Here is a 23,588-nt window from a genome sequence, read left to right as displayed (position 1 = left end):
CCAGTGTACAGTGTGGATCCTTCAGCCCATCAGAGAGCAGCTTCACTCCTGAAACCTGCAGGTTATTGTCACTCAGGTCCAGTTCTCTCAGACTGGAGGAGTTTGAGCTGAGAACTGAGGACAGAACTCTACAGCTTTCCTCTGTCAGATTACAGTCACACAGCCTGGAAGAGAAATGATGAAATATCAGAACACTGATCTCAAACACACAAACACAGCCATAATCCAGCTAAAGTTGAAGCTGTAACAGAAATGTCAGTGTGTTTGTGTCACACACACAAATCAGAGGACAGGACACCACATCAGCACATTTACAGGAGCAGGGACGTCTTTCTGCACTCCACAATCTCTCAGCTACAATTTATTATAAGACCATTAGGTCATGTACATAACACACACATGTGAGAGCGAGCAGCCTACAAACACTACACTCTGATGTGTGTTCAAGTTTCTACACCCAACACTGCAGATACAGTGCATTTTATTACAGAACATAAAGAATTATACTGCTGTACACTACCAGGTAATAACATGACAATACTAGTCGTACTTTACACTCAGTTATATGTTGGATTTCACAGAGACACTAAAACAGTTGGTGTGTGTTGTTCTCTGTGCTCGTACACGTACAAATCTGTCACCTCCAGACCTCTGTTACTACTACTGTGTGTTACACTAAAGGATTTGTGTAGGTGGGCTTCAGGGGGCTATAAGTGACATGGTAGAATGTAGTGTACCGAGCTCCAAGTAGAACAAAACAGGACTTTTTAATAACAGCGGTCACGACACTACACTCACCTGTGACACATTATTCATCCTCTCTCTTTTTACCTGCTTGTACACTTGATAAGCAAAGAACAAAGAACCCCATCAAAATAAAAGTCTTCATATAAAAAGTCACATTTAAACTCCATCCTCTACAAACAGGTCAGTGTTAGAGAAAGAAAATCTTCATCACACATCTGAGTTCGCTGCCTAGCTTGTTTCTAACATAATAAGAAGATAAAGCTGAACATTTTCCCACTTCGTCTGTCCAATGTGTCGAGGTCCAAAATGATGGTTGATGTTTTATTGACCACGAGCTCAGTCCTTGGTAAAGTTTAGCAGTAGTGCAGACTGAAGGAGACTTTTGTTTGTCCTTCGTATTGGGTTAAAGTTAAAAAAAAAAATGTTTTATTTTTATTAGAAAGAACAATTGAGTAAAAAGCCATGACAGAGTGAATCTCCCCACAACACTGTGTCACACACAACAAAAGATGAGGAACTTCAACATAAAGAGATACTTGAAGGATATTAGTGTTATGAGAGCCATGAGAGCTCCCTCTGCTGGCCTGCACTTTGTCATCAGGACTCTATTTCCCACAATTCATTGCACCACCAACTCAGCACACCTGTTTCCTGTTTGTAATCACCAGGGGTCTCATTTATAAAACTGTGTGTAGGATCCCTACTAAAAGTTTACTTACGCCCAAAAGCCAAAAATGGCGTACGGCAAAAAAAAATCCGATTTATAAAACGGTGCGTACGCAAACCTGTAAGCAATGTTCCCTTTATAAATCACAGGTCACCCGCCGATGTGCGTACGTGAACCAGCCTCAAGTCCCGCCCTGTACACGCCCATTTTTAACCATAAATAGTCAATGCAAATCAGTGCGCGGGCACGAGAGTGGACCTCGTTATAATGAGTTTCCTCTGTGTGTTTAATAATGGGGTGAGGAGCAGCGTCTCAGGGGTAGTCACTGTCACCTGCAGGTTATAATTATATTTTATTTATTTATAATTATATATATATATATATATATATTATAATTATATTAAAAGCAACATTGTTATAATTATTTTAAAAACAAAATTGTTACATTTTCTACTTTTTAATATTGTTAAACTCACCAAGAAGCCAGCCATCACGTACTGCGCCTGCATTTAGTCTGTTCCCTACACTGTTATGTGTCAAGATAAAGGAATCATGTGTTGAACCAGGCCAGCGTGCCACAATGTTTGTGAGGGTCGTGTTGGAGTCACATATGATTTGCACATTAATAGAATGCACATGCTTTCTGTTAACATAAGCAAATTCATTTTCAGATGGTGCCCTTATAGCAACATGAGTGCAGTCAATTGCGCAGATTACATTTGGGAAACCAGACATTGCTGCATATTGCATTGTAGGGGAACCTGATGTACCTCACACACTGTAGGGGAACCTGATGTATCTCACACAGTGTAGGGGAACCTGATGTATCTCACACAGTGTAGGGGAACCTGATGTATCTCACACAGTGTAGGGGAACCTGATGTATCTCACACAGTGTAGGGGAACCTGATGTACCGACTACCCATATGAAGTATACCATTCAAAACGACAGATATTATGGCACTCAGGGACGGCTGTGATATACCAGATAGGGTGAGATGATAGATTCCAATAGAATTATTTCATATACGAAAAGGTTTTAGACACAAAGTTGAGGATTACTTATAGTTTTTTATATAAATAATTTATGTGTCTGCCAATTCCCGCTGTAAACAGCCGGTTGCCAAGAACCCCAGAGTGGTGAGGACTTGTATTTGGACTGGGATTGCATGGTTCCGGCGTGTTGCCCTCTCTAATACTGGACCCAATTCAACACATATATCTAAGAGCACAGCTCTAGGAAATCTAAATCGGCTTATTAGCCAGTCATCATCATGGGCCAGGAAATCATCATGGTCCCTGAAAACTCGTTCTCTCCTTATTCTCCCATTGGCGTAATCCTCCAGGAGTGCCATCATGAAGCATTACATACCCGGGTCACCGGAGGATTTATATGTTTCTAGCAATTAGACTGATCGTTAACACCTTGACAGAATCACAGAATTAATTTGTGGGCGAAAATGTAAGACAAAAATGTTATAGCGATCACATGCTTCTTCATGACGGTTTTGTAATGAACACCGTAATAGTTAGGACCAATGATGAGGAGTATTTGCAGACTTTGACATTTTATGATGTACATTAAGAAAATATTTAGTTTTTACACTGTGTTCTGTAGTTCTCTTATAAAAGGGTATTTCATGCTATTCTGTATTACATGTAGTCGCGCCATTTCCTCCTGCGCTCCCGTTGTGGACAATGTGACTCAATGTGACTTGAGGCAGCACTCATTATTTATTCAGTCATTCATTCATCTTCTACCGCTTATCCGAACTACACGGGTCACGGGGAGCCTGTGCCTATCCTCAGGCGTCATTGGGCATCAAGGCAGGATACACCCTGGACGGAGTAGTGCTGATTATTATTATTTTATTTTTAATACATTTTGAATTACGTTTGGATTTAGCCTAAAACAATAGTCACAAATAACACTGTTGGATTTAATCTTCATGATAATGTGGATATAACGTGTGAAATGGAGTGAAAGTTTAATGTCATTAATTCTTATAATCGTTCTCACATGAATTTTCTACAATCTAACTTCAGTTCACGACCTCACCATCTGTGTCGCCAATTCCCTTTGTCTCCAGAATGTGCGTACGCACGTCTCAAAGTTTGCTTAAAGTTTGCGCACATTTTAATGTCAAGTTAATTTTTTATAGATCACAACCTTTGCGTGAAAACTGGCGTACGCACGTTTCCAGCCCCGTTTGTGCGTACGCACGCTTTATAAATGAGACCCCAGGTCTATTTAAGCTCACTCAGAACTCTCTGAATTTGTTATGAGAGCCACGAGGGCTCCCTCTGCTGGCCTGCAGAGGATTTGCTGTACTTTATCATCAGGACTCTATTTCCCACAATTCATTGCACCACAAACTCTTAGCTGTGGATCACTCGGCTCGTGCATTGATGAAGAACGCAGCCATCTGCGAGAACTAGTGTGAATTGCAGTACACATCGATCATCGACACTTCGAACGCACATTGCGGCCCCGGGTGCCTCCCGGGGCTATGCCTGTCTGAGGGTCGCTCCAAGGTTACCACTATCCTGCTGGGTCCTGGTGCGGCGGAATCTTCTGTCATGAACGCGGGATAAAAATGGACCCAAGCGCATGATAGCAAAATAAACAGGGTTTTTAACAAAGGAAACAATAAACATCACACGGACTAAAGACAGGACAAGACAACAGTAGATTCCGTGCTGCACAAGGCAACACGGCACAGTTAAATAGATAGGGTAATCACAATAGGAAACGTGTGTGTGTGTGTGTGTGTGTGTGTGTGTGTGTGTGTGTGTGTGTGTGTGTGTGTGTGTGTGTGTGTGTGTGTGTGTACCTCAGTATCTCCAGTGTACAGTGTGGATCCTTCAGCCCATCAGAGAGCAGCTTCACTCCTGAATCCTGCAGTTTATTGACACTCAGGTCCAGTTCTCTCAGACTGGAGGAGTTTGAGCTGAGAACTGAGGACAGAACTCTACAGCTTTCCTCTGTCAGATTACACTCATACAGACTGGAAGAGAAATGATGAAGTGTTTGATTTATTTGTCTGATAGTGAATTGAGGTGTTTCCATCAGTGAGAAATAAAGTGTGGACCTGAACACAAGGTTCTAATATCAGGATAAAAATCTAACATGAACATCTGTGTATAAAGTTGGACTGCTCTTGGACAGATCCATGTGTCTCAGCTCATATGAGACTGAGATGTATTTAACTTTCTGTAAGAAGATAATAACAGAGACGTCACTCTGAACAAACACGTCTCTTTATTTCTAGCAGAGAGATGTTCATACAGTGTGTTCAGCAGCTCTGGGGAAAGTTCTGCTGGAGAACATTTACACATTTACACACTGTCCTTTACTGCTTCATTACAGTGTGTTCAGTGTGTAGATCTGTGTACATTGTACACACTTTTACTTTGTGTTACAAACATTCTCAGGAATAGTTTTGCTCCCATTGAACAACAGAAACAGGTCTATAAAATGGTAGCAGCTCCATGAGGACAGATAACAGCAGAGAAATTCATTTATTGTCCTCACTGTAAATAGGAGTAGTATTGTGTGTGTGTGTGTGTGTGTGTGTGTGTGTGTGTGTGTGTGTGTGTGTGTGTGTGTGTGTGTGTGTGTGTGTGTACCTCAGTATCTCCAGTGTACAGTGTGGATTCTTCAGTCCATCAGAGAGCAGCTTCACTCCTGAATCCTGCAGATTATTGCCACTCAGGTTCAGTTCTCTCAGACTGGAGGAGTTTGAGCTGAGAACTGAGGACAGAACTCTACAGCTTTCCTCTGTCAGATTACACTTCCACAGCCTGGAAGAGAAATGATGAAATATCAGAACATTGATCTCAAACACACAAACACAGCCATAATCCAGCTAAAGTTGAAGCTGTAACAGAAATGTCAGTGTGTTTGTGTCACACACACAAATCAGAGGACAGGACACCACATCAGCACATTTACAGGAGCAGGGACGTCTTTCTGCACTCCACAATCTCTCAGCTACAATTTATTATAAGACCATTAGGTCATGTACATAACACACACATGTGAGAGCGAGCAGCCTACAAACACTACACTCTGATCTGTGTTCAAGTTTCTACACCCAACACTGCAGATACAGTGCATTTTATTACAGAACATAAAGAATTATACAGCTGTACACTACCAGGTAATAACATGACAATACTAGTCGTACTTTACACTCAGTTATATGTTGGATTTCACAGAGACACTAAAACAGTTGGTGTGTGTTGTTCTCTGTGCTCGTACACGTACAAATCTGTCACCTCCAGACCTCTGTTACTACTACTGTGTGTTACACTAAAGGATTTGTGTAGGTGGGCTTCAGGGGGCTATAAGTGACATGGTAGAATGTAGTGTACCGAGCTCCAAGTAGAACAAAACAGGACTTTTTAATAACAGCGGTCACGACACTACACTCACCTGTGACACATTATTCATCCTCTCTCTTTTTACCTGCTTGTACACTTGATAAGCAAAGAACAAAGAACCCCATCAAAATAAAAGTCTTCATATAAAAAGTCACATTTAAACTCCATCCTCTACAAACAGGTCAGTGTTAGAGAAAGAAAATCTTCATCACACATCTGAGTTCGCTGCCTAGCTTGTTTCTAACATAATAAGAAGATAAAGCTGAACATTTTCCCACTTCGTCTGTCCAATGTGTCGAGGTCCAAAATGATGGTTGATGTTTTATTGACCACGAGCTCAGTCCTTGGTAAAGTTTAGCAGTAGTGCAGACTGAAGGAGACTTTTGTTTGTCCTTCGTATTGGGTTAAAGTTTTAAAAAGCATTTATGTTTTATTTTTATTAGAAAGAACAATTGAGTAAAAAAGCCATGACAGAGTGAATCTCCCCACAACACTGTGTCACACACAACACAAGATGAGGAACTTCAACATAAAGACATACTTGAAGGACATTCGAGTGTTTTAATATTTACTTTTTATATTTTCTATCCATATTGATCCCATTTTGTCAGTCTGATGTTTTTCTCATCTGTGAGAGTTTTGTTAAATGTCACTTTCAATATAAACAGAACAGAAAAAGTCTTTCACTGGTGTTTAGTTCAGAAATGTCTTTAGTTCTTAAATGCATGCAGTTATTTTGTAGAGATATTTTTACATACATTTTAGAGAACACTTAATTTTTCATGATTCATATATAAAAGCTATAAAATGCCTCATATGATGTTATAAGATGTTGTCCATGTGGCCCAGCCCTCAGTTCAGATATAACATGTTAGTGTAAAAAGTGACACAATCTTCTGTAAAAGTACCAGAGGTTTGTGTAAAGATGATTAGAGGAACTATTAACACACATTAATCCAAACAGTGCAGTTCAGTGTTACATTAAAATAATAAACCATGCAGTAATACAGTTATAAATAAAAATACTCACTCAGCTTTTCTGGAGGCTTTGACCACTGGCAGCAGCTTCAGAAGACCTTCATGTGATGGATCATATTTCCTCAAATTAAACACATCCAGCTCCTGTTCTGAGGTCAGTAACACAAACACCAGAGCTGACCACTGACCAGGAGAGAGTCTGGTGTCACTGAGACGTCTGTCACCTCTTCTCTTCAGATAAGTTTGTACTTCCTGCACTAGAGAATCATCATTCAGTTCATTCAGACAGTGGAACAGATTGATGGATTTCTCTGGAGATGGATTCTCCCTGATCTTCTCCTTGATGTACTCCACTGTTTCCTGTTTGCTGTGAGATCTGCTTCCTGTCTGTGGCATTAAGTCTCGTAAAAGAGTTTGATTGGTCTCCAGTGAGAGACCCAGAAGGAAGCGGAGGAACAGGTCCAGGTGTCCATTCTCACTCTGTAAGGCCTTGTCCACTGCACTCCTGAGGAGATCAGACATGTTTGACTTCCTGAAAAGATCAGACAGATCAGAGGTTTGATGTTCTGTTACATTTCTGCTAATAAAGGAGAGAAATGTGTATAAAGCAGCCAGAAACTCCTGAACACTCAGATGTACGAAGCTGAACACCTTCCCCAGGTGAAGCCCAAACTCCTCTCTGAAGATCTGGGTACACACTCCTGAGTACACTGACACTTCTCTGACATCAATGCCACACTCGCTCAGGTCTTCCTCATAGAAGATCAGGTTTCCTTTCTCCAGCTGGTGGAAAGCCAGTTTTCCCAGTGCCATGATACTCTCTCTGGTCTGCTGAGGATCAGGGTCACATTTCTGATGGTACTTTTGGTCCTTGTGTTTGATCTGAAAGATCAGGAAGTGTGTGTACATTTGAGTCAGAGTCTTGGGGATCTCTCCACCCTCTGCTCCACCCAACATTCTCTCTAGAACAGTGGCTGAGATCCAGCAGAAGACTGGGATGTGGCACATGATGTAGAGGCTTCTTGAAGACTTCAGGTGAGTGATGATTTTATCGGTCAGTCTCTGATCACTGATCCTCTTCCTGAAGTACTCCTCTTTCTGAGGATCACTGAAGCCTCGTACCTCTGTTACCTGGTCTACACACTCAGGAGGGATCTGATTGGCTGCTCCTGGTCTTGTGGTTATCCAGAGGAGAGCAGAGGGAAGCAGATTCCCCTTGATGAGGTTCGTCAGCAGCACATCCACTGAGGCTGACTCTGTCACATCACACAATCTCTCATTCTTCTGGAAATTTAGAGGAAGTCGACACTCATCCAGACCATCAAAGATCAACACCACTTTGTAGGAGTCACAGTCTATTGATTCTAGTTCTCTTATTTCTGGGAAAAAGTGATGAAGAAGTTTCATCAGACTGAGATTGTTCTGCTTCATCAGATTCAGCTCTCTAAAGGGAAGTGGGAACATGAAGGTGACGTCCTGATTTACTTCTCCTTCAGCCCAGTCCAGGATGAACTTCTGCACAGAGACTGTTTTTCCAATTCCAGCAACTCCTTTAGTCAGCACAGTTCTGATGGACTTGTCTTTAAAGAGCTCATTACATTTGATGGGTTTCTCCTGTGTTGCTGGTCTCCTGGACGCTGCCTCAATCTGTCTCACCTCATGTTCATTATTGACGTCTCCACTCCAACCCTCTGTGATGTAGAGCTCAGTGTAGATCTCATTCAGAAGTGCTGAGCTTCCATGCTGTGAGATTCCTTCATTAATTCTTTTAAACTTCTTCCTCAGATTGGACTTCAACTTTGTCTGATACACAGGGGCGAGTTCTAATAAACAAAGTAATATCTAGTTTAGTAATAAATAGTTATAATGCAAAATCGTACAAACGCTGCTATTAATTCCTGACTGATGGACTAAATATTATTGAAGCTGGACCATGAACAGATACAACATGATATTAAAATTAAATGTAAAACTAAAAGTCTTCATATCTAAAACTATTTCCTCTCTCTAAAGTGAAGCTGATGGAATAAAGTCATGACTCAGAGCTCTTACTGTTGTGCAGTGTGTTAGCGAGATCTGTGTGGTTCATGTTCTTCAGGACGTGCAGTGTGATCTTCAGCGCTCCGTCTCTGACACTGTGCAGATCCTCCTCATCCTCCACCTCCCTCTCAGTGCATGCTGGGTAATCTGGACTCAGGAGCTTCCTAAACCTCTTCAGCTCATTCTTTATCAGAGTGATGACTTTGTGTTCCAGCTCCTGGTTAGAAACACACAGGAACAGATCTAAATATTATCATGTTACAGTGAGAGAGACTTTTATTTTGTCACAAGAATAAAAGTCTCTTTTTATTATCACATTTAAAACTCATACAACTGATTACCCATAATGCTGCTGCACATCAAGACATGACAAGGGATCACAACACACACATTACACACAACACACACATTACACACAACACACACATTACACACTTTAAACACAACACACACATTACACACTTTAAACACAACACACACATTACACACTTTAAACACAACACACACATTACACACTTTAAACACAACACACACATTACACACTTTAAAAACAACACACACATTACACACTTTAAACACAACACACACATTACACACTTTAAACACAACACACACATTACACACTTTAAACACAACACACACATTACACACTTTAAACACAACACACACATTACACACTTTAAACACAACACACACATTACACACTTTAAACACAACACACACATTACACACTTTAAACACAACACACACATTACACACTTTAAACACAACACACACATTACACACTTTAAAAACAACACACACATTACACACTTTAAAAACAACACACACATTACACACTTTAAACACAACACACACAACACACACATTACACACAACACACAACACACACATTACACACTTTAAACACAACACACACATTACACACTTTAAACACAACACACGCACCTTGAATATAGAGTCCAGCTGTTTTCTCCTGATGTTTGATTTTTGTGGTCTGTGAACAAACAAAACCCATCATGTAATATGGACTATATGTATTCATAGCTGCACAAATCACACACTAATAAATACACACACAGATATTTAACACTATCCTCTTAACACAATACACTGATTTCAGGATTTCCTAACTGACACCAACATGTTTAGAAACAAATGTTTGAATAAATGAATAAAATCTTTATATAGTCATTAATGTCCCAGGTGTAAATGTTCTTCTGTAGCACCACAGACCCTCCAGCTCAGGGACTGCAGACTGAACTGAACTCTTAAAGCACTTTTCCTCACTGCCAGTCCGAGAGCTGCAGCACTGCACAGTTTAGTGTTTTACTGCTTCAACACCTGATAAAGCTCATGAAGGGCTTCATAATGAGACGAGTGAGTTTGATCAGGTGGAACACTGCTGTAAAACACCTCACTATACTGACCTCACATCAGTAGAATTGTCTCTGGTTTTGAAGTCAATTGGACGTCCCATTGACGCGTCACTCTTCATGGACACACAGCTGGGTTCTGGTGAGTCTGATCTCTTTCCCTTCATCATTCTAGAACAGAAATATCAGCAATAATTAATACTCAGCACTGTTAAACAATGTGTTCATCATTAAACATTAAACATTAAACTGCTATTAAACACCTTAAAGTTGACTTCCTGTGTTAACTAGTGAGTGTTTAGAGATACAGATGTGTTCCCATGAGACGGTGTGTATTTATTACTGGTGAATGTAAAAGTAAGTCACCTCTCGTCTTTCTTTAAGTCCTGTTTCCCAGACACACTCATGTTGGAGGTCATGTCTCCTTCTCCAGATTACAGCAGGACACACGTTTACTTCACTCCAACATCGGTGTGTTAAATTAAACCCTGAATCAGCACAGAGTTCACTTACAGGAAATAGTCACGCTATCAAGTTATAAAACAACCTGTGTACATTAAAGCTTCAGTACAAACCCACAAAACTCTTCTGTATCTAGTGTCACTTCAGTGTGTTTATATATTAGAGCTTTAGATACTCACTGTGTTTTTACTCCTCAAATCTTTTACTGTTCACTCGTCACTAAATGGAGCTGCTGACTTTCACTCTTACTGTCACTGGTCTAACTGGTTTGTCTGGTTTATGCTGATGTGTGTGTGTGTGTGTGTGTGTGTGTGTGTGTGTGTGTGTGTGTGTGTGTGTGTGTGTGTGTGTGTGTGTGTGTGTGACTCATAATGTGAGGATTATATTATATGAGATCTTTTATTTTTCACTCCACACAAAATGGAGCTGCTGACATTCACTTTCATTACAGTGTATACTGCAGAGGGGGGAAGGGCAGTGACACACACACACACACACATATAATGGTTCCGATGCCCATGGATATCAGGAAGCAGCAGCGTGGTCATGTCTGTAGGTAAAACACAGAATGGAGTTTAATTTATTAGGACATTCCACAAGCAGAATGGATTTGACTGTCGGCGCTCTGAAAAGTAATAAAAAAGACATATGTGCTGAATAGAGACAGTAAAAGTGTGTGGGTCCAATATTATTGGTCATGTAATGGTTCTGACGCCCGTGACTACAAATATTACACCAAATTGTTTTCATTTATCCACAATTTGTAACATTTCCTCTTTTCGTCTATTAGTCTTTTTGGCCTTATTATTTGTCTCTTAGGACGTTTTGTTTGTCCTACAGCATCCTGTCTATTTACAGTTACAGACTCTTTAGTATTGCTTTGCATTTCTAATTGTTCATCTTGCTTTGCAATTTCCACATCATTTGTCTCACTCTCATTGATTTTTATTTCTCTCTGAGGCACTTTTAGCAAATGTCTTGTGTTTGTCCTCATTATTGTCCCATGCTCTGTTACCACTTCGTATGACCTGGGCATAGTCTCTTTAATCACTTTGGCCAATGGTCCCCACTGCCCATCACATGTCACTCATACAATTTCCTCTTGGGCAAGTGGGCTCAGTGGTCTTGCTGTTTTGTTGTAGTGATTAATCTGTCTTTCATTTGCAGAATTCCACCTACTCCGTACCATTTGATGCTTTACCGACGGTAGCTTTGTCTGTAGTTTCCTATTCATGAGCATTTCGGCCGGTGAAAGTCCATTCTCCAGTGGTGAAGCTCTGTGATTCAGAATAGCCAGGTACGGATCACTAACTGTCTCAGTGGCTTTTTTAGAAGGCATTTCACTATTTGAACTCCTTTTCTCTGCTAAACCGTTGGACTGCGGGTACAGAGGGCTTCACGTTATGTGCTTGAAACTCATTGGAATACCATTTCGTGCAAATATAACATTTGTCTTTGCAATGACCTGCTCTGACATTGTGCTTGTCAGCTGCACAAATTCCAGGTAGTTTGAATGATAGTCCACGAGCAACAAGTAATCTTTGTCATTAAGCTGAAACAAGTCCATAGTAACATTTCCCCACAGCTCCTTCTCTTACATTTTTCGATTATTTGAACTCTTTTCTCTGCTAAACCGTTGGACTGCAGGTACAGAGGGGTTGACGTTATGTGCTTGAAACTCTGACTTGCAAACTGTCACAGTCATTGGAATACCATGTCTCAAATACATAAGTCTCTATGTGTGAACACCTAAGAGACAGATTCCCAGGTACCATCTGTGAAACCAGAAAAGCAAATACAAAAAACGTCACTGTAATACACTGTACTGTCACCAAATTCAGCTCACACATCACTGATGTCCTGATAGTTACAGTGTATTACAGTGATGTGTGAGCTGGTGACAGTACAGTGTATTACAGTGATGTGTGAGCTGGTGACAGTACAGTGTATTACAGTGTGTGTGAGCTGGTGACAGTACAGTGTATTACAGTGATGTGTGAGCTGGTGACAGTACAGTGTATTACAGTGTGTGTGAGCTGGTGACAGTACAGTGTATTACAGTGTGTGTGAGCTGGTGACAGTACAGTGTATTACAGTGTGTGTGAGTGTGTGACAGTACAGTGTATTACAGTGTGTGTGAGCTGGTGACAGTACAGTGTATTACAGTGTGTGTGAGCTGGTGACAGTACAGTGTATTACAGTGTGTGTGAGCTGGTGACAGTACAGTGTATTACAGTGTGTGTGAGCTGGTGACAGTACAGTGTATTACAGTGTGTGTGTGAGCTGGTGACAGTACAGTGTATTACAGTGTGTGTGTGAGCTGGTGACAGTACAGTGTATTACAGTGTGTGTGTGAGCTGGTGACAGTACAGTGTATTACAGTGTGTGTGTGAGCTGGTGACAGTACAGTGTATTACAGTGTGTGTGAGCTGGTGACAGTACAGTGTATTACAGTGTGTGTGTGAGCTGGTGACAGTACAGTGTATTACAGTGTGTGTGAGCTGGTGACAGTACAGTGTATTACAGTGTGTGTGTGAGCTGGTGACAGTACAGTGTATTACAGTGTGTGTGAGCTGGTGACAGTACAGTGTATTACAGTGTGTGTGTGAGCTGGTGACAGTACAGTGTATTACAGTGTGTGTGAGCTGGTGACAGTACAGTGTATTACAGTGTGTGTGTGAGCTGGTGACAGTACAGTGTATTACAGTGTGTGTGTGAGCTGGTGACAGTACAGTGTATTACAGTGTGTGTGTGAGCTGGTGACAGTACAGTGTATTACAGTGTGTGTGTGAGCTGGTGACAGTACAGTGTATTACAGTGTGTGTGTGAGCTGGTGACAGTACAGTGTATTACAGTGTGTGTGTGTGAGCTGGTGACAGTACAGTGTATTACAGTGTGTGTGAGCTGGTGACAGTACAGTGTATTACAGTGTGTGTGTGTGTGAGCTGGTGACAGTACAGTGTATTACAGTGTGTGTGTGAGCTGGTGACAGTACAGTGTATTACAGTGTGTGTGAGCTGGTGACAGTACAGTGTATTACAGTGTGTGTGAGCTGGTGACAGTACAGTGTATTACAGTGTGTGTGAGCTGGTGACAGTACAGTGTATTACAGTGTGTGTGTGAGCTGGTGACAGTACAGTGTATTACAGTGTGTGTGTGAGCTGGTGACAGTACAGTGTATTACAGTGTGTGTGAGCTGGTGACAGTACAGTGTATTACAGTGTGTGTGTGAGCTGGTGACAGTACAGTGTATTACAGTGTGTGTGTGAGCTGGTGACAGTACAGTGTATTACAGTGTGTGTGTGTGAGCTGGTGACAGTACAGTGTATTACAGTGTGTGTGTGAGCTGGTGACAGTACAGTGTATTACAGTGTGTGTGTGAGCTGGTGACAGTACAGTGTATTACAGTGTGTGTGAGCTGGTGACAGTACAGTGTATTACAGTGTGTGTGAGCTGGTGACAGTACAGTGTATTACAGTGTGTGTGAGCTGGTGACAGTACAGTGTATTACAGTGTGTGTGTGTGAGCTGGTGACAGTACAGTGTATTACAGTGTGTGTGAGCTGGTGACAGTACAGTGTATTACAGTGTGTGTGAGCTGGTGACAGTACAGTGTATTACAGTGTGTGTGAGCTGGTGACAGTACAGTGTATTACAGTGTGTGTGTGAGCTGGTGACAGTACAGTGTATTACAGTGTGTGTGAGCTGGTGACAGTACAGTGTATTACAGTGTGTGTGAGCTGGTGACAGTACAGTGTATTACAGTGTGTGTGAGCTGGTGACAGTACAGTGTATTACAGTGTGTGTGTGAGCTGGTGACAGTACAGTGTATTACAGTGTGTGTGAGCTGGTGACAGTACAGTGTATTACAGTGTGTGTGAGCTGGTGACAGTACAGTGTATTACAGTGTGTGTGAGCTGGTGACAGTACAGTGTATTACAGTGTGTGTGAGCTGGTGACAGTACAGTGTATTACAGTGTGTGTGAGCTGGTGACAGTACAGTGTATTACAGTGTGTGTGAGCTGGTGACAGTACAGTGTATTACAGTGTGTGTGAGCTGGTGACAGTACAGTGTATTACAGTGTGTGTGAGCTGGTGACAGTACAGTGTATTACAGTGTGTGTGAGCTGGTGACAGTACAGTGTATTACAGTGTGTGTGAGCTGGTGACAGTACAGTGTATTACAGTGTGTGTGAGCTGGTGACAGTACAGTGTATTACAGTGTGTGTGAGCTGGTGACAGTACAGTGTATTACAGTGTGTGTGTGAGCTGGTGACAGTACAGTGTATTACAGTGTGTGTGTGAGCTGGTGACAGTACAGTGTATTACAGTGTGTGTGTGAGCTGGTGACAGTACAGTGTATTACAGTGTGTGTGTGAGCTGGTGACAGTACAGTGTATTACAGTGTGTGTGAGCTGGTGACAGTACAGTGTATTACAGTGTGTGTGTGAGCTGGTGACAGTACAGTGTATTACAGTGTGTGTGAGCTGGTGACAGTACAGTGTATTACAGTGTGTGTGAGCTGGTGACAGTACAGTGTATTACAGTGTGTGTGTGAGCTGGTGACAGTACAGTGTATTACAGTGTGTGTGTGAGCTGGTGACAGTACAGTGTATTACAGTGTGTGTGAGCTGGTGACAGTACAGTGTATTACAGTGTGTGTGAGCTGGTGACAGTACAGTGTATTACAGTGTGTGTGAGCTGGTGACAGTACAGTGTATTACAGTGTGTGTGTGAGCTGGTGACAGTACAGTGTATTACAGTGTGTGTGTGAGCTGGTGACAGTACAGTGTATTACAGTGTGTGTGAGCTGGTGACAGTACAGTGTATTACAGTGTGTGTGTGAGCTGGTGACAGTACAGTGTATTACAGTGTGTGTGTGAGCTGGTGACAGTACAGTGTATTACAGTGTGTGTGAGCTGGTGACAGTACAGTGTATTACAGTGTGTGTGAGCTGGTGACAGTACAGTGTATTACAGTGTGTGTGTGAGCTGGTGACAGTACAGTGTATTACAGTGTGTGTGTGTGAGCTGGTGACAGTACAGTGTATTACAGTGATGTGTGAGCTGGTGACAGTACAGTGTATTACAGTGTGTGTGAGCTGGTGACAGTACAGTGTATTACAGTGTGTGTGTGAGCTGGTGACAGTACAGTGTATTACAGTGTGTGTGAGCTGGTGACAGTACAGTGTATTACAGTGTGTGTGAGCTGGTGACAGTACAGTGTATTACAGTGAAGTTATTGACTGTTTTTTTTGTATTTGCTTTTCGGGTTTTTCACTTTGCAGACGGTCCCTTGGAATCTGTCTCTCAGTCGTCTGCACATAGAGACATGTATTTTTTCCACCAAGGAAAAGTGGGTTGTAGCTGCCTCTCTACATTACTACGATAGAAAAGAGGTGTTATTTGTGTAATAAAAGCTTTTAGCTCAGGAGTTACTGACTCGGGAAACTCCAATCTGTGAATATGTAGCCAACTTTACTTAAGTCCAGTTTAGGCTAGTAACTAATAGGCCGATGCTGTTATATAGTTTCAGTGTTGTATAAAGTACTAGAAAGCAATACTTTAGTAAAAGTACAAGTATCGTACTAGAAAAAGACTTTGGTAGAAGTGAAAGTCACCTTTTAGAACATTACTGAAGTAAAAGTCTTAAAGTATCTGATATTTACTGTACTTAAGTATCAAAAGTCATTTTCTGATATTTAATGTACTTAAGTATTTGAAGTAAAAGTAAAAAGTAAAATGTCAGTGATTTTCAGTAGGTATAAGATCAGGGGCAGTTCTAGGGTTTCATCTTTAGGGGTTTTATCCCTCAGTGAGAATTTAAAACAAGAAGAGTTTTATATTATATATTATATGACTACACAGTAAGCCAAAAGTTATGGTGTTATTAAATGGTAAAAGTGGACACCAAAATTTTATGTATGATGTAATGACGTCAGTCTTGAATCAGATCAGTTCATGTGTGTGTGTGTATTCTCTACAAACAGTGTGTCCGATGAATGACGTCATTAATAAACTAATATTCACAAAGACCAAATCTATAAATGTTATTTTTATTTAGTATTGATGTTGCATTAATATTGTGTTTGTGCTACAACTCTGGTAATAAGAATAGTGACATTTCACTGCTTTTGGTTGCCCCCGTTATAGATAAACGCCCCCAGCTCTGACTGCGCGTGCACGCTGCGCGTACCTGTGCTTCTCCGTACAGCGTGCGGAGCGTAATACAATCTAGGAGCAGTGATACACCAAACCTCCCTTATTACAGTCACACACATTTCTGCTGACTTTATTTCGTAGTAACGAGTAGCGAAGATGTTTAGTGGGAATATAACGGAGTAAAAGTTTACATTTTATCTCAGAAATGTAGTGGAGTAAAAGTGAAAGTTGTCATAAATTTAAATAGCGAAGTAAAGTACAGATACGTGACATTTCTACTTAAGTACGGTAACGAAGTATTTGTACTCCGTTACATTACAACACTGTATAGTTTATATAGAATGAAGTTAGCATTAGCAGAGTTGTTTGTTTTGCAGCACTGAGCAGTTATTTTACATAACTTTATCATAAAAAACAGTACAAAAGCATTTCCAGATTACAAATATCTGGACATGTTTAGTAGTTAATGTTAATTATTGTTTTCTAAGAACAGAATGTCAAGTCAACGACATCAATGATTAAGGCTGAAAATCAGCCACCAGCATTTACAATAGCACACATGTTAATCTGTGAACATGTTAATCACATGTTAATCCTATTTCTGTAAAATGTTTGTGAAAATTAAATGTAATGTAAATTTCCCAAAAAATTCTGTACAGATACCAAATACTTTGACAATCAGTAAATACTTAATACACTTCTAATGCAAAGATTTTGTGTTTGTATTTTTTCCACATCAAGCCACGCCCCTCCACAAGCCCCTCCCCACAACCAAAGCCCCGCCCCCAACATCTCACTCTAAGATGAACTCAAAAGCTGGCAGCCCTGTGAGCTCTTTTACATGTGTATCTTGGAGTGGAATTTGGGTGCAGTTATGTGTAATTTCTTACAATTTCTAATAGTCTTTGTGGTATCTCTATTGCTAACAAACAAATACTCATCAGTCAATTGGCTGATGATACCACACTTTTTTTTGCAAGATGCTAACCAAGTTCCATCAGCACTAGAGAATATCCAGCAATTCTCCAAGACGTCAGGCTTATCCATGAACCTTTCTAAATGTGGATTGATGTCCATCAAAGAATGTAGTTCACAGAAATTTGTAATATTAAAGTTAGGGATCAGGTATCTTATTTAGGTATTATTATTACAAAAAATGAATTGGGAAGATGGTCCATAAATTTTAATTCACTGATTGTGTACCATTACTATCTGCTTGACTCACTTTGTTCTAGAGTAGTGTGATTTGAATTGTGTTATATTCTATACCATTGTTGATTTTATAGTGTTGGTCTTTGTTGTTCTCTCAGCTGATTAATCAGGAGTAGTTTCAGTCTCCCTTAAGGTGTGAATTGTGGACAGGGCTTACCTATTTAAATTGAAGGTTCTCCGCTGTTTGTAAGTATCTGTCTATCTCTAGTGTCTAGTACTGTTTTGATATATTATACCATATGCTAATTCTTACTTTTGGATTGACTGCAAATATTTGCCTCAAACTCATCTCTGTACTCAAACCCTACTGTCGCAGATGCTTTCGTTTACAGAGCGAAGTTCACAATCTTAGTAACCTCATCTACCCTCCACTGTTGTGTAAGTCTCACACAGTGGTGGTAGGTGGGATCTGGAATTGACAGTCTGCTGTAAAGAAAGCTGATTTTATCTCTGCATTAACTTCCCATTACTCCTGTGATGTTCTTGCGCTAACAGAGACCTGGATATCCCACAGAACACTGCTACACCAGCTGCTCCACCCTCTGCCTATGCTTTCTCTCACTCACCCTGAGAAACAGGTAGAGGTGGTGGTACAGGTTGGTGCTTTACACCTCTACTCTTGTCTCATTTAACCATCTCCTCTTTTGAATTCCATGCCATTTCAGTCACATCATCAATCAACCTTGTTATCATTGTTGTCTACCGCCCACCTGATCCCTTGGGAGACTTCCTGGAAGAAATGGACACACCACTTAGTGTTTTCCCTTCTGATAACCTCCCCTCTGACAAGCTTCAATCTTCTTCCCTCCTGACTCTTCTCGACTCTTTCTCCCTCACACTCAACAGCTCCATCCCCGCACACAAAGGAGGCAATGTCCTGGACCTGGTTTTCACCCGTCCTTCTCCAGCTACAGACGTGACTGCTACCCCACTACACGTCTCTGATCATCACCTGGTATCCTTCACCATCACTCTACCTATCTTACCTAAAACTACCTCTCACCCCCTCGCTTTAACCTTCACTCTGTCTTTTCTTCTTCTGTAGCTTCTGGCACTCTTTCTTCTCTTCCTGATCCTGAGTCAACCATTTTTCCTTATTCCCCTTGTGGGGCTGAGCCACAGATACTTTCCTCTCATCTCTTTCCTCAACTATGGTCTTGGAAAACGCCCTCTTTCAAAAAAAAATTTGCGCGGGCATTTCCAATCCCAGTGTCATCTCAGATGGATAATGAAGGAGAAATAAAAGTAAAGCTACGATGGATAATGGAGGACAAAACAGTCCTACAGATAGATTTTATATTTTATATCTATTATGCTTCATTATCTTACAATTACAGTCTTAAGCTGTTTTATATAGCCTGTGTATCTCTCCACAGTTAAGTTATACTGAATGAAGATAAATAAAAAGATCATGGAGACCAAAGTAATAAACCTCTTTATACTTTAATACTTTATTAATATACTTTGTTTCTATCAGACTGGATCCCAACAAATGTAAAGATATGTATCTCAGGTGTGTCATGTCATATTACATTAACAGTTATAACATCAGATACCTGTCCTGATCTCAGGTGTTTCATGTCATATTACATTAACAGTTATAACATCAGATACCTGTCCTGATCTCAGGTGTTTCATGTCATATTACATTAACAGTTATAACATCAGATACCTGTCCTGATCTCAGGTGTTTCATGTCATATTACATTAACAGTTATAACTTCAGATACATGTCCTGATCTCAGGTGTTTCATGTCATATTACATTAACAGTTATAACTTCAGATACCTGTCCTGATCTCAGGTGTTTCATGTCATATTACATTAACAGTTATAACATCAGATACCTGTCCTGATCTCAGGTGTTTCATGTCATATTACATTAACAGTTATAACATCAGATACCTGTCCTGATCTCAGGTGTTTCATGTCATATTACATTAATATGCAGTGTAAGAAGATAACAGGTATCAGAGGGTAACACTTTACAATAAGGTCTCATTTAATAACAGTTAAAGCATTAACTAACAGTGAGCAATACATTTATTTATTCATGCAGTGTCTGTCCCATAATGTTCTGTTTTTCTTTCATTTTTAATTTTAATTGTATTTTTCCTCATAACAGGTCTGATGACTGTCACAAAAAACAGAAAGTGACACCACGATGTCTATGGAAAGTAGAAGACTATTCAGAACATGTCCCAGTCTCTGTTAAAAGAAGGGTGATATACTGTATGCTTGTCAGCACGGAAAGAACTACAAGAAGACAACCACAACAGATGATTTGGTATGTATCGCTACACATTTTGTTCACCACACCGGTTATGAACTCCATGTGTAAGGGTGAGTAAATGACAGAAATTTCATTTTTGGGTGAACTACTGTAACCCTTTAGTGCCAAAAAGGTTTAAAGGTACACTATGTCATTTTTGGGTATTAAATAAAATTTTATGCATCTAGCGAAAGAACATTGCAGCTAGAGCTCCTCCACAGCAATCGGTGTCTCACTTGGTCTTAAATAGTATAATATGAATACGTAAACACTTAAAAGATTACAGGTGTACTGTACTGATTCAGGACAAAAGACACAAACATGGTTAAGTACACCATGAACACCTCTTCAAATCTATTATGTAAATGTTGTAAAAAAGGTATATAGTCTGCCTTTAAAATGTAAAAAATCATATATTTGCACAGTTTATATTTGTCTACATAACTAATTTGTACCATTTGAGCATAAAACATTCAATCTTTTTTTAATGCAGGGAAACAGGGTTTCTGCAGTCATTCAACAAATTTATATACAGTGGCCTTCATAAGTATTGGAACAGTAAAGACAAAATTGTTACCTTTGGTGTCAAGACATATTAATATATGAATGTCACATTTTATTATTGACTGTTTCAACACAAAATGCTTTACCAACTAAGAAGTTCAGCACTTTTCATCAGGATCTCATCCCTCTGCCTAATGTGAGCATAAGTATTGGGACGGCGTAAGTAAATGTAAAAGCTAATATTTAATTGTAAATCCCTTGTAAGCAGTCACAGGAGCGAGTCTGTGACCCCTAGACATCACCAGACTCTTGGGTTCACACTTTTCCAGAGCTTTAATACAGCCAATTTAACAGTTGCTTGTTTTATGTGATTTTACTGACAGTTATTTTAGATTTTTTTTTTATTTGTCTGTCATCAAGTGCTGTTGATCTTCTCGGCTGTCCTGGTCGTTGTTGGTTGCTGAAGCTTGCCAGTGGTTTCTATCTTTTTCAGGACATTCCAAGTCAATCTACAGATTTAAATCCTATTGAACAAGCATTTCACCAGTTGAAGAGGAGACTTAACACAGAAACTCCCCAGACAAGCACAGTGTAATATTAAAGGCCTGGCAAAGCATTTCAGAGTGTGAAACCAAGAGTCTGGTGATGTCTATGGCTCACAGACTCACTCCTGTAACAGATTGCAAGGGATTCACAATAAAATATTAGCTTTTACGTTGTTAAACTGTTCCAATACTTATGCTCACATTAGGCAGGGGGTTGACACTTTAAAAGTCGGTAAAGCATTTTGTGTTGAAACAGTCAATAATAAAATGTGACATTCTGTACTTCTTCCTCATTAATATTTTAATCATATTTATAAATGTCTTGACACCACAGCTAACAGAGCAATTTTGTCTTTACTGTTCCAATACTTATGGAGGTCACTGTATGCTATATGAAACTGTTTGTTCACTCACAAATAAATGTTAGTGCCTGGCCAAAAAAATATTTAAGTTTAATTTTCTTTTGTTCTGCAGCAAACTGAACATGAATACACAAGAAGAAAAAGGTTCCATGTGGATTGTCCAGCAAAACTTTATGTCTGATATGTAGAAAGGTAAGTATTACATTAGCATGGCTTTATATACACTTTACATAATATGTAGACAGGAATACATTTTTAAAAGTGATCGATATACAAAAAAGTTTGAAAAAAAGCTATTTTTCTTTTTTTAAATGTTACTTAATATTTACTAAACTTTTGAATACAAATAGCTGCACAACTTAATGTAGCTTTAAAACAGTGGGAACATTGGGTCTCATTCACTAATAACTGTGTACTTTTCATCTTAACATGTTTATAAGGCCATCAACAGTATTCTATTTATTTTTATTAGTTCCTACATTTTCCAGTAAATTTAGAATACATTTAAGAATCAAAGTTATTGATGAAACATGATTTGTTCATGAAAATATTTATACACAGATTTCATGCACAAATTTGAGTGAATGAGACCCGGTGACAGATGTTCTTATTTGTCCCATAGTGAGCACTTACCCAGGCTGTCGGAGATGAAATTAAATTATTGATATATTTTATATATATACTGTGTGTGTGTGTGTGTGTGTGTGTGTGTGTGTGTGTGTGTGTGTGTGTGTGTGTGTGTGTGTGTATGTGTGTGAGTTAATAAAACTTCTGTTCTATGTTTATGTTCTGTAAAGCTGCTTTGAGACAATGTCAATGTAAAAAGTGCTATACAAATAAACTTGAATTAAATTGAACTGTTATTCTGTGGCTTGATCATACATCTTTGCATATCCAGATATCCAGATGTTTTATTTAACAGAAAGTACCTCACAAAGGAGCACAGGGTCAAGAAAGGATGCATCTTGGAGGCTTCCAGATGGACCATCGGCCGAATGAGAACTTTTCTGACACCATCTAATGAATTATACAGTATGTGTCTTCTCTGAATTAGGTGTAATTTTAAGACTAAATGTTCTGCTATTAAGTCTAGGCAATTCCTAAACAGTTTAATGGCAATGACTGTGGTGTTTTTGTCTGTAAATATGCAGACTTCCTTTCTCAAGGAAAGCCATTCACATTCAGACAGGTACAACGGTGCTCCTGTTCACATTTAATCCTCAAACATTTTATTATGCTCCTGATTCATCTGTCTCTTTCTCTGTAGTGACATTCCACTCTTCAGAAAAGTGATGGTTTGGGAGATAGTACATCAGAAGCTTCTGTAAGCCCTGAAACAACCAGTCCTTCAAACATAATGAAACATCTTATGTTCTTTTTGTGTAAATTAAATTTAGTATGAAACTATGAATAATTGCAAGGGCTTGAAGATTAATAAAATCTGATGTCATCTGAAGATGAAGTATGAAGATGAATAAAATCTGAGGTTAAACTGCAGATTTGTCTTGTGTTAACCTTGTCTTGTCTTGTGTGATAGAACTCATGATAGAATTGATGTGAAGTCAGTAAGCTTATTGAAGTGAAATGGACATACCATAACCGAATAGTATATTGCGAACATGGAACGATCAGGACAGGTACCTGAAGTTATAACTGTTAATGAAATTTGACATGAAACACCTGAGATCACGACAGGTATCTGAAGTTATAACTGTTAATGTAATTTGACATGAAACACCTGAGATCAGGACAGGTATCTGAAGTTATAACTGTGTTAATGTAATTTGACATGAAACACCTGAGATCAGGACAGGTATCTGAAGTTATAACTGTGTTAATGTAATTTGACATGAAACACCTGAGATCAGGACAGGTATC

General features: G+C 39.7%; 1 protein-coding gene, 1 long non-coding RNA gene and 1 other non-coding gene across 3 annotated transcripts in view; 2 read left to right on the top strand and 1 right to left on the bottom strand.

The window, feature by feature from the left end:
- LOC125140808 (NACHT, LRR and PYD domains-containing protein 3-like) overlaps positions 1-10,614 on the bottom strand; it is a 14,813-nt gene extending 4,199 nt beyond the window's left edge. The window contains exons 1-8 of the mRNA XM_047810698.1: positions 10,561-10,614; positions 10,249-10,365; positions 9,767-9,815; positions 8,831-9,035; positions 6,831-8,601; positions 5,045-5,218; positions 4,249-4,422; positions 1-164 (exon numbers count right to left, since the gene is read on the bottom strand). The exon at positions 1-164 is cut by the window's left edge and continues 10 nt beyond it. Coding sequence (XP_047666654.1) covers positions 1-164; positions 4,249-4,422; positions 5,045-5,218; positions 6,831-8,601; positions 8,831-9,035; positions 9,767-9,815; positions 10,249-10,365; positions 10,561-10,613 — 2,707 coding nt within the window. The 5' untranslated portion in view covers position 10,614. The remainder of the gene's footprint in view (positions 165-4,248; positions 4,423-5,044; positions 5,219-6,830; positions 8,602-8,830; positions 9,036-9,766; positions 9,816-10,248; positions 10,366-10,560) is intronic.
- On the top strand, positions 3,789-3,942 carry LOC125140939. The gene has a single exon (XR_007140263.1). It is a non-coding gene; the product is annotated as a 5.8S ribosomal RNA (ribosomal RNA).
- Positions 10,219-21,958, top strand: LOC113662735. The gene is made up of 3 exons (XR_007140060.1): positions 10,219-10,336; positions 20,153-20,314; positions 21,823-21,958. It is a non-coding gene; the product is annotated as an uncharacterized LOC113662735 (long non-coding RNA).
- The last annotated feature ends 1,630 nt before the right edge of the window (positions 21,959-23,588 follow it).

Source organism: Tachysurus fulvidraco, chromosome 3, assembly GCF_022655615.1.
Source record: "Tachysurus fulvidraco isolate hzauxx_2018 chromosome 3, HZAU_PFXX_2.0, whole genome shotgun sequence".
Classification (NCBI taxonomy): Eukaryota; Metazoa; Chordata; class Actinopteri; order Siluriformes; family Bagridae; genus Tachysurus; species Tachysurus fulvidraco.
Note: the sequence above shows the minus strand (reverse complement) of the source record. Positions and strands in the feature narration are given on the sequence as shown.